Raw genomic sequence first — 12120 nt, 5'->3', positions numbered from 1 at the left:
AAACCTTGGTGTGAAAGGGGCATAACAGGGCTGAAATAGAGAGATATGAGGGATTTCTAAAATGCATGATCTGTTAGGTATTTTGAGCAAAACACATCATAGACATGTTTTTTATATATTTGTATTAGGGCCGGGACTTGATTAAAAAAATTAATCTAATTAATTAGAGGCTTTGTAATTAATTAATCGAAATTAATCGCATTTTTAATCACATATAAATATTTGACCTGAGAACAGTGAGAAGCAATTTTTTTCACATGGATTTTAGTATACCATTGAATAATGACTGAATANTGGCCACACCCCAATCAATAATATCTTAGCAACGTTCAGCATGGATAGGTGTTGACAGCAATGGCATGGGAAAAGGATTGTGTAACATTTTAAAAGTGGCTTCTGCTCTTCACTCAACCAGTTCAAATATTGCAAAAAGATGGGAAGGTACACTAAAACTTGCACGGTTGTGATTGACATCTGTCCACATGCATTTAAACACTAGGCAAAGTACTCAAAACCACCTCGGTGTGTCTTCAGGACCACATTGCCATGGTGACACACACATGCAGACTCAATAGGTGAAAAACAATACCAGCGTTGCTTTAGCAGCTGGTAATAATGGCTCTGAATTAGCTGGGAGTGACAGTTCAAAAAGTATGCCATTACCGAAGTCATTATCTCTTATGCGCTAACCTATTATTTAATGTGCTTCAAAATGACATGAATATCGCCTTCATCAGTGACCAGTCCAACCTAGGATCTTACCATACGATGGCAACCATCGTGGTCGAGGGAAAGAAATGAATGAGCAAGCATTCTGCGTTAAATGTGTTCATATTGTTGAAATAATGACTGTCGGCAGAGTAAACATCTTTGTTACATCTTTTGTAAAATGTATGTGTGTGATCTGCAGATTGGTGGCCATTGAGAGTTTGTGACTGTAGTTTTACAAAAACTTTACAGATTTTACATATTTGGCACTGGTTTTAAATATGCAAAGGCCTCTGACTTCGATGTGATGGCAGCATTTATTTGCTGTGTCCCCATTTCCCATGGTAATATGGCTAATGTGTTTATATATTATTTGTGGGGCAATTTAAATTTGTGTTATTTATCTTTTTTTTCAAGATTTAAATGAAGCCCAGCGCAAGTTCTTTCAGGAAGACTGGGTGTATACATTCACTCCGCAGCTGCATATAATCAGCTCATCACAGGCGTTCTCTTTAACCTATTACATTTCACCTCATTCTCCAGCAGCCAATCAACGTGCTGCAGCCAAACTATAAAATGGTTCTCCTCTCTCCTACAGTCAGCTGTGATTTCAGGTGTTCATGCACCTTATCATATGGCATGTGTCAATAAATGTTCAAACAAAAATGAATTCTCTCCTGATTGAAACATCAAGTGTTTAAATAAACAACTGCAGTTCAAAATAAAAAGTGAATTGCCTAATATTTTTGTTGTGGAATCAATTAATTTCTTTCTTTAAAAGGCTAAAAAAAACAACTATTGAATACAATATATTTGGAGCAACTTAATTTATAAATGGTTGTCAACTTAAAAACGTGTGTTCACAATGATGGTAATTAAGTACATACAGCTTAAAATTCCTTTTAAATCATACGGTAAAACCAAGTCGGAACAACTTAATCTTTTGAGTAATCAACTTCAAAACTTGTGTTTATGCTACCAATTATTAAGTAGGTGGTAATTAAAAACACCTCTGATTGTAGAGGAAAAGCCTTCTCCCCTAAACCAAATAACTTTGTTGCTTTAAGACAATTTCATTAGAAGTTGTCTTAACTCAATAAACATTGATGCAAACTGTTGCGTTAATTTTCTTTGTTGAGCCAAGGCATTTGTTTTTAGAGTGTAATCAGCAGAGATGTTACATTTACATCAACATCGTAGAGAGAAAATAAAGCTACACAAAAAGACATTACTGTGAGTTCAAAACAGCTTTGTGGTGACAAACTGTTATTAGCCATATAAACTAATGTCAAGCCAGAAAGCCAATGTCAGGCTAGTAAATCTTGCTCTTCGTAACTTTGCCCCAGGTTAGCCATCTGTGAATGACCGTGTGTTTGCTGCTACATCTAGTTTGCCAGTTAGCCATTTTATGGTTGTAGAGGAAATGTCAACTGAGAACACCTTCAATGTTTAAATTTAAACAGCTCAACGTGTCAACCCAACCTGTAACTTTAGCAACCAACAGCACATCATTGTCCTGTTGTCTGTTTGTTGGCGAACTGACCTTCAACAAGAACAAAAGCAACCCTGTATCATATCAGCTTAAACAGAGGATGCATTCCTTTCATCCTCTCTGCTCTTTCTCTCTTTTTTTTATTTTTTTTTTAAAGCTGAGTGTTAGTCTCGCCCCAGTGGAGAAGTCACATCCTCTGCTCTAATGCTCCTTCCTCCGTGCACATATTAAAGCTTCTGCCTAATGTCTGAAAACAGACCTCCGTGCGCTTTTCTTCGACAATGCTCTCAGAATCACGGTTTTAAAAAAAATCCATTTGCTGCACATGCTGCGTACTGACGGGTGTAGCCATGAGTTACATCACTGAATGTGGATGTGCGCTCTCTCCTCAGATGGGGGACTCATCCAAAATCGTGATGTTTTGGTGATTTTAAAAACCATCAACAACGAATAGGCCAGCAACTTTAACCATTATATGCTTGTTAATAATCTCTATACTGAGGGACAGCTTTCTAGGTGGCAGAAATTGAGTGCTGTGCATCATTATGTAGTATTATTGGTATTCAAACACTGACACTTAGTGTAAAATTGCAGCGTAATTCTAGTGTGACATTTGCATTTCTTGGAGTGATTCAAACTGCAGTTCCTTGAAAATAAGTCAAATTATGGTCAATCAATGAAGTAGCTGTATACCTATCAAAGAGAAAGGCTGACTTCACACTGTACATGTTCAAATGTATTCAAATGTTAATGGGATCCTTAGGGTAGGCGGGACAGGTAATCACAATGTAAAAAAAGACTATCCCATTTAGAAATGGGGCAATAGCCCAAATAAATAAAGTAATTTCTCTTGTCCTTACCTGTGGCATTGGGTGGGCATCTGTTAAAGGCCAGTTCTCCTGAAGGCGTCCTTCTCCACACCATTGACACTGCATAGTCCTCCGGACAAATCTCATACGGCGCTTAAAAGCAAAGTGATACAAATGTAACTACATGGCTCAAGGAGCTTTTCAGTATTTCCAATATGATGCAACACTTTCTTCATATGACACACACGGAGGTATGGAAATATAGGAGATCAAAGCGGTATAGTATTGTTGTACAAGTATGCTGTTGATGATACGTGTACTCTCTTCTTTAATCACAATATTTGTGCATAGATGTGATATGATAATTATAATCAAAACAATAACTTATCTTTCGGGAATACTCTTTTATTTACTTCAGAGAATAGTATTATTAAGTGACTTTAAGAAAAAGACTCCACTTCAAAAAGGAACTTGAATTGAAGATCACATAATACGATTGGATGATACTTGCATTAATGAGTAAGTCAGCAGTATCATTCATACTTGTTCATCTCTCCTCTGTAGTCACTTACAAGCATCTCCTCTTCAGAATCTTTTATGTATCATCTCCTCACTCTCATTCAGCTTTTAGTCTTATTATCCTTTGGCTCACCTGGACATCGTTGCTCACTGCACTTCCTGACTTCCTCTCTGTTGCCATCACACTGCTGCCCAGTGACCGCTGCCCCCTGACACACTCGCGCTCGCCTCTTCCAACCGCCGTCGCAAGACTTAGAGCAGCCGCTCCACGGACCCCAAGGATTCCACTGGCCGTTAGCTGGAACAAAATCATCCTCTGTTAGAAACAGATACTCTCAGTGGCATAACAATAACATGTGTACATCTTATAATATGTAATGGAAGCTTTTATTTTATTGATGAGTTGATTATTATGTATTTATTTTGCTATCCAATAATTCTGTTTCTACATACAGTTTTTGAAGATTACTTTGAATAATCAGGAGAATGTGTATTTTATGGCTAAAGAAGCTGCACTGTGAGTGGTGATTATTTCATTCACTTTGCCAATATTAAAAGGTATTTATGCTGAAGTTTCCAAACCAGCAGCATGTTTTATGCCCTTGTAATGAACACTGTTAAATTGTGCATTAGACAAAAAAACAGATGCTCCCCTTCAGCAATGTAGTAAATCACATGCCCTTGTCTGAACGGAAAGGTACAACGCCCAGTGAGCAGGAAACACACTTTCATTTTAACCTCCGCTTACCCCTTCCTTCACACATGCGGGGCCATTTCATGTCCTACAACTAACCTTTCTCGCGGATGTATCCGAAAGAGAGACAAAACCGAGACCATTGTGACCTGTTGGCTAAGACTATTCGCAAGACATTGATCAAATCCCTGCAGATAGTGAAGCCTCGGCCCCTCCTCAGAGCAGCTGATTCCTCAGACAGATGCATGCTCATGGGTAACAAAGAGATCATTATGCCAGCAGCCCTGAAGAAAATCTTGAAAAAAATATTTTTCATTAAAATCCTACACAGGCCTCTATTGTAGTCATTAGTCCGTTTTCTTCTATATTTAAGTTATTTGTTTTTCATTCAAAAGAATGTCTGTTGCCTTGAAGCACACTAACTTAAAGTCAAAGATCATTTTGACTGCTTCTGAAAAACATATTGGGTTTGTAATGAACTCTTTTTTTGTTCTACAGAGAAGAGCAAAGCCTCCAGCAGTCATGGACACATGCTGACGTGTTCAATGGAGGCTTAGACGGCTTTGTATCACTAATGTTTGATCTCTCACCCCGCAAACAAATAAGAATTGCTAAATAGGTAGGCCTCATTAAATGAATAAATTGTATAATGCATCATCGCACCGTGAGGCAAACAACAGCATCTTCTGCTTCATTATCATAAGCACAAATTGGAAATACGCATTCAGAAGCATATTTAAAAGGGACCAAGAGAGCATAAAGGTTGACTGGTTAAAAATATTTCAGAGGAATATCTTCGCCACACACATACCAGTGAAACAAAGCCAGCTGTTTTAGGCTGTTACAGTGAAAATTGCATCAGGAGATTATGAGAGTGCTCGGGCCCTTCATGTGATCAGACAATTCAAAGCCTGATGGAGACCGCTAAGCTGACATAGTCAAGCCTCTAATACATCTATGATGTTGACAGACAGTTCCGACAGCTAACCCTGAATTACGTGAAAGGCACAGTATATCTAAATGGATTTCACAAATCCAATTGATCGAGCATGGTCTTAGACATTATTCTTGATTCTTACAACATGGCTTGATTCTTGCTGCAGAGCCTTTCAGTACGCAAGAGAAAGAGTAATACATTTCAGAAAAATCTGGCGGCTTTTTATATTTTAAACTGATGGTTATGATAACATAGGTTGATGATGATTAGGACAATATGGGACGGGTTGTTTTGAGTCTTTCCTTTCCCCCTCAATTGAATTCATGATTTCGTATTTAGACATCAAAGCGGATATAGAATTAAGAGGCTCAGGATTTTACCTGTGCAGTCAGGATTATGGCACTCTCTGCTCTCTGCCCAGTGACCGCGACACTCAGATCCCCCATGGGCGGCCGCTGAGCACTGCCTGGTCCTCTGCTGAGTGCCATTGGCACAGGTCACCGAGCAATCGCTCCAAGAGCTCCACTCCTGCCACTGTCCGTCCACTGAGGCACCAACCACAACCCAACAAGCATGTCCCATGTGAAGGCAAAAAGAGGGCAGACAGAAATGAGAGGAGATATTCAGATCACTATTCTCTCTCAGATTGGAAGCCAAAAAACAGAAAGAAAATGATATGACTACTTGAAGATTTTTCGAGAATTGTACTGCTTGTTTACTGCTCTCGTTAGAATTTCCAACATAGCCAAAGGCAAAAGGAGAATAAAACATAAAAGGTGTTTACAATATCATCATGTTAAGATTTATATTATTAAATGCCAAGGGTAAAAACTGCAGAGTTTATACTGTATGTCAGCTGTTTTCCTTTTTCCCTGTCTGGGCAGAGGGAAAGCAACAGGGATAGAGGGGTTTTTTCAAGTAGTCTGTTACAAGAGCAAAGCTAACATGTACTGTGTGGAAAAATGTATCTTTACTAATCTGCTTACCATTCACAGGCAATTATGGGTAGGAGATTAGAGTATTAGCCTACAGTAGTAACTCTCAACAGGGTTTCCTAAACCGCATTACAGTATAGGAACTGTTTCTTTAAACGCACCACAGACCTGGCTCCTTTTCAGTGTTTTACTCAGCTTTGAAGCTCTGTATTGATTGGGGATTATATATAGAAATATATAAGGTAAACTGATACCATTCTCAAAAATTAATCTTTTGAAATCAGACCATTCATCATGATGCCTTCAGGGAAAATTGTAAATATTGTTATTTCGAATATATTTACAGAGCAGATAGACGATACCTGGGCATAGGGCTATGTTGCAAAGCTTAGTCTGGGTCTCAGGTCCGTCACAGGCCCTGCCTCCATGCTGGGGAGGGGCACAGCTCCTAGTCCTAGTGCGGTGCCCCCGGCCACATGTGAATGAGCACAGGCTCCACGGTGACCACTCCTCCCATACACCGTGTACTGCGGGCACAGAAAAGGCGTCAGGCCTAATCAATGTCTCTATCTCTGCTATTGCATAAACACACCCATAACAAAAACTGCACGCAATAAATGAAATAAAATCAATCAAAACTAATGTAAATGAAACACTGAGCACACAGACACAGCGGGACTTTACAAAGCCTCAGCCGCAAGCTTCAATCACCTCCATACATTTAATACATTATAATAAATGCCATCCCACTAACAATGCTTCTAGCCACATGAAAGGCAAAGGATATGATAAATATGTCAATCTTTAACACAGCAGTTTTTAACATGGGAAGCCTGATTCTCAAAGTGTGGGTGTCGGAGCAGCAGGTCTGCACAGCGTTACAGATTGCTGAGTCTTCTTGGTTGACTGGGAATCTAATAGCTGCGAACCTTCAGGTTAATGTGGGCTGACAATGGTTCTGCAAATCTGTCGTTACACCAACATACTTATCATGGTAATGCTCAAAGCAGACAGCCCGTAACCTGGTTCCAGACCTCTGAATAATTGCCAACATTTTACGATTCGTAATAAAATGGCCACCCAGACTCAGTATCAGCATAGACAGCCCAAATCCAAGGGGAAAATGTTTATTGAAATGTCTAATATGGTGTTTCCTCATCAGAGCCTGAGCAAATTATGCGTACATGTTTCAGAGCCTATAATGTTGTCTGGCATATAGTGTTTCTTTTTAATCATTTCACAAACTTATAATTTAAAAGGATAATTTTTACATTTTTCAAATTCATTTTCAGCATTTACACTATTTAACACATCAGATAGTTTTCTTCAAAAAAAATATAGTAAATGTGTAATATTCATACATTTCTTAATAAAATACATATGTTGGAATTGATGCTTTTAAAATACTTTTTTGATATAATTTTAAACAATATCAGGCAAAAGGCATCACTCCTCGCGATTATTGCATTCGGTTTGAGTATAAGTTTAACTGGGTTCTAGCTGACGGTGTGGTGAGTTATTAAAGAACTGCAGAGGATATTTGCTATTGGCTTAAAGTTTTTTCTGTGGAGAGCAAAAAGGGAGAATCTGAGAGTTAGAGAGAAGTTAGACACCTCCTGCCTTGTCTTGGCAGTTACAGTGTTGGAGCAATTTAAAATAATGAACACAATTCAAAATGTAAAAGCTAAACTTCTGTTATTAGTTTCAAGAGCATCGGGCTTCTTTATACCAGGGATAAAGTGAATTTACTGACAGAATTGAGGCGCCCAAACAAGCTTTCAGGGGACTGCAATTGTATCAAACCAAAATCACACTGCACTACCAAAAGTTTCCTAGCTGGTTAAATAAAGCTTAAATTATACAATCAGAAACAACACTGAGATATGGAATACAAAGGGGGTTTAAGACCTTTGGAAATGTATGTAGGACTACTTTTTCCACTTTAGAGGGCTCACTATCTATAGCTTTAATGTTCCTGCAGTATATTAATTGGATCTCAGGATCGGTTGTAGAATAGTTGGATATTGGGATCAAGCTGATGGTCTGCCATAAGGGGGGGGGTTAGTGTCTGTACCAGGTCCTGCCTCTAGGCGCTGCTTTGATGCACTTAGCTAAGTGTCCCTTGGTGGGCAAAGCATTTACTTTGAACATTTCAAGTTCAAAGCAGGCTGTCAACAAAGCTTCTGTATCAGTGATGGAATAGGATTTTGCTTCCTATTTTTTTCTTTCTGAACTGTAGTCATAATTTCCCGGGTGCGGCGATGAGCAATTTTACTGTGCTGTTAGAGGGGAAATTATTGGACCAGCACAAGTTGGTGGACAAAGTAAATGTTTTGCCAAGAATGTTTTCATTAATTTGAGGTAAACTGGGATTTAGTTGATCTTTTTCATATCACTCCAGGGAGGTTTTAAAGTTTTCACATAGCCTTCCCCTGGTGCCCAACTTAACTGGTACATAATAACATAAACAACTTATTTCAGTCTTTAATATTTTGTAAGCACTTTTCCTCCTCATTTTCTTTGTGAAATAAGATGTGGTTATGATCAGATTTCATTATTGTAATATTTTATAGATTGTAACGTAGTAGGTGTTTCCTTCTGTTAGTTTTTAATGCACCTGCCGTTTTTGCCTATGTTTTGTTTCCATGGAAGCTAATAGCCTACTGCTTATGAAAATGTCCTCTGTTTATTCCAGGTAACTACATTCTTTATTCAAACCAAGTTGATGACTAAAAAAAGAAACGGTCTAATAATTGAATTAATTACAATAGATTAAAAAAAACACTCAAATGATTTTATGTTCTTGCATGTTTAAGCTTTGTTTACATGCTAATTATGACGTTATTTTATCCATTTACCAGGCTTCTTGTCAACAAATCCCATAACAAAACCACAACCAAACAACAGCCCAAGCCTGAAGGAGAAGTTCTACTACTCTTACTCCTCCAAGCAACAATAACTCCGCTGTCGCCAAAAACACATTTAAAACCAACAGAAACGCTACCTTTGCCGTTGAGTAACACACTTCAGCGGCATTAGCACAGCTAGCGTATTTTTATTTTGAAAATAAATCTGCGGATGCATTAACTTCCTGTATGAAGGTGCGTTACAAATGCGTCTGCGCATGCTCGATTAATTGGCGCATTGTTTATATCACTCTGCTAGTTTAACAAGCTGAGAAAATGCATTTGCATAAGAAAATGTAAAGGTATGGCTTTTAGATGTGTTTTTGGTGGCAGTGGGCTTTCATGGAATGGACGGAACTATATCTCTAGTGCAAAACAATTTTAAATTATACTGTATAGCGATTTATTTAGTGTTCTCACATTGACTGATACGATAATAAAGTTAATGAAAGCCCAACCACACATTGCGAAATGTTTGTAACAATAAATAATTTATATTAACTCAAGTAAATGAAAGTAAGTCTAGCCATTTTGAAAGTACACCGCCCATGACGCAATGGACTCAATGCTCTGTTGTATTCCTGATATTGCTGTTTGCACTTAGTGTGCAGTGTTTTGAGGAAACCATGCAGTGTGAGTTTAAATAATTTAGATAGTTACATCACAATACTGGATGTTGACCTTGTCTTTCTTTTGTATTGTATTCTGTGCTATAGTTAAAAACAAATGTTATATTGGATGTGGCATTGGCCCTGCAGGTAAATCCTTTACTGTAAAAAAAAATCTAATAGGATTGGACTGCTTTCTTCTGCAAAACTACTCCAGAATTCTAAAATAAAATAAATAAATAATACATATGAGGGTTAATGGTTTGGTTAAAAAAGGGGGATGATTCAGGTAAAAGGAATATATTGTAAAGCAGAAGTTTTATCATATTTTGGCAGAAGCATTGTGTTGGAAGAGCCGGATCAAGTGGGATTGGAGGCCCAACAACAGAACTGATTTCAGCCTGCAGCGCCTGATCCATTGTTCATCCGTGATGTTGATGTTTTCGGCGACGTTGGCTCTAAGGTAAGGTTGCTTTTAGACTGGTTGTGATGTGTCTGTTATTTAATAGGCTATTTTGGAGGTATTTTTCCACCTTGGCATACAATTTGAACAGAGGGAATTGATCTGTCTGGGATATTGGAGTGCTTTATAACCTGTATTTTTTTTATGAAGACTTAAAGCAAAACTTACTTTGATATCCCCGTGCTAGTTTATTATTATTATAACTAAGCCTAAGTTAAGAGAAAACTGCAGTGGTCTACTTAAAAAATCAAATGACACAATACAATAAATTAGCAATACTGACATTTTATACATTAAAAAGCCTCTCCCTCTTTTATTTTCTCCCAAAAGGAGAAGTTCTAACGCAGTCAAAATTACTTTTTTGAACCAGAGTGTAATGGCCCAGTTATTAGGTGATAAGTGTTGATGCGAAGGAAAGTTCTCGATCTACAATAAGCCATGAGCAAATGCCTAATGTCTACAAGTCTTAAAATAAATCAAGGATATTAATGAATGGGCAGCTCTGCCTCTAAATTAATAATTCTTCATGCAAATTAATGCATATACCTGGGATTGGGCTGTGTAGCTTTTGAGAAATTGGAACTTTAATACTGTCCGGGCTAAAAATAATGGCAAAAGAGGAGACACACCAAGCCTGGTGTTTAGGCAACTGCTCTTTGAAATGACTCATTCTCGTTCTAGCTCTTAATGTCCACGCACAGTTAGAGAGTGACCCTTCTGAAAACTGCCAACTGCCAACTTCCCACTTCCACATGACACATCTAAAAGTACAGTACATCATAGATCAGTTTGTCCGAGGATGCAGCTTGCAGTAGTTATTTTTTTATCAACCATAATCACCTAAGAGTGGTGCAGATTCAGAAGCATTACCTTAACCATTGCCATCAAATACCTTAACAAAACATGAGTACAGAGTCTCGTCCCTTCTATTTGTCTTTGTTAACAAAACTGGATAAGGTAGACTTGTTTCGGACGACACTCTGTCCGCATACAGACAAACATTAGCGCTGCAACCACCAGTCAGAGAAGCATCTGATGCGGATACCTGCCTGCCAGTGACTCATCTGCCCTGCCATCATGGATTGAGGAAGAAATGCCTTCCAGCGCGTTTGCAGAAATACTGCCAAGCTATTTTAAAAATGTACGGCTGACCTTCAAGGAAATGAAGCTGACAACAAATCAGAATCTACTGCTCCCCAAGCGCAATGCAGAACCAAATTTAATTAAACCATTTCAATGCTGATGAATCGCTTCACAGTTAAATGAAATGAAAAACACAAACGTGATAATAAAAAACACATTCACAAAATAACATCAAAGAAAAGAAAGCATTAGATTCATTATAGTAATAATAACTGCAGTCATCATACATTCTTAAATAAGAGAAATTGAAAAGTTTGTTAAAACACAGCAACACATTTCTTCCTACACACAACAAATGAGCAAAACATTAATATTCAAGAATCTGCGGCTAACACTACCTGGACAAGGGGCAGTGTTATTGCAAACCCTTGATTCTCTTAAAGGGCCGATGCAGTGTGTTCCGTATGGTGTGACACATGTTCTTGTTCGCACCTGCGACCCTTGACCGCATGTTACAGAGCATGAGCTCCACTTGGACCACTCCTCTGCACCTGATTCACCTGTGTGGGAGAAGGGTGACACTAGTTAAATGCAGCAATATGGTCCTTGTGCAGGGCTTACAGTACGGGGCAAGGTTGGCAGGGTTGAGTCAAATGGGGAGGGGCCAACATGAGGCACGTTGGGGTGAAGTGGGGGCTTTACGATTTACATAACTATCGTACATGTATACTACCTCTATGTGATCTTTGATAAATACTGGCTTAGTTCTTCAGTTGATTTCATTTGTATTTAGCATAATAAAGTGTTTTACAATCATAGAAAAAGCATTTGCATTGACAATAATCGTTTTAGTTCAGGAGAGATTTTCTTTTTACATCAAAATAAGCATTTATGCAAAGATCACAGTGAAGGCATAGCTATGATTATATAGAAATAACAGTAGATATTAGGGTAACATCTAACTGT

At 38.2% G+C, this 12120-nt stretch overlaps 1 protein-coding gene across 1 annotated transcript in view; it reads right to left on the bottom strand.

Moving 5' to 3' along the window:
• Positions 1 to 3060: 3060 nt before the first annotated feature.
• LOC104944730 (brain-specific angiogenesis inhibitor 3-like) overlaps positions 3061 to 12120 on the bottom strand; it is a gene marked incomplete at its 3' end in the record, with an annotated part of 51943 nt that continues 42883 nt past the window's right edge. The window contains exons 4-8 of the mRNA XM_010770304.1: positions 11553 to 11714; positions 6457 to 6621; positions 5540 to 5704; positions 3662 to 3826; positions 3061 to 3162 (exon numbers count right to left, since the gene is read on the bottom strand). Coding sequence (XP_010768606.1) covers positions 3061 to 3162; positions 3662 to 3826; positions 5540 to 5704; positions 6457 to 6621; positions 11553 to 11714 — 759 coding nt within the window. The remainder of the gene's footprint in view (positions 3163 to 3661; positions 3827 to 5539; positions 5705 to 6456; positions 6622 to 11552; positions 11715 to 12120) is intronic.

The sequence above is a fragment of the Notothenia coriiceps genome, unplaced genomic scaffold (assembly GCF_000735185.1).
Source record: "Notothenia coriiceps isolate Sejong01 unplaced genomic scaffold, NC01 NC01_scaffold00008711, whole genome shotgun sequence".
In the NCBI taxonomy this organism is placed as follows: Eukaryota; Metazoa; Chordata; class Actinopteri; order Perciformes; family Nototheniidae; genus Notothenia; species Notothenia coriiceps.
The sequence above is the reverse complement of the archived record's forward strand: the minus strand, read 5'-3'. Positions and strand labels throughout refer to the sequence as shown.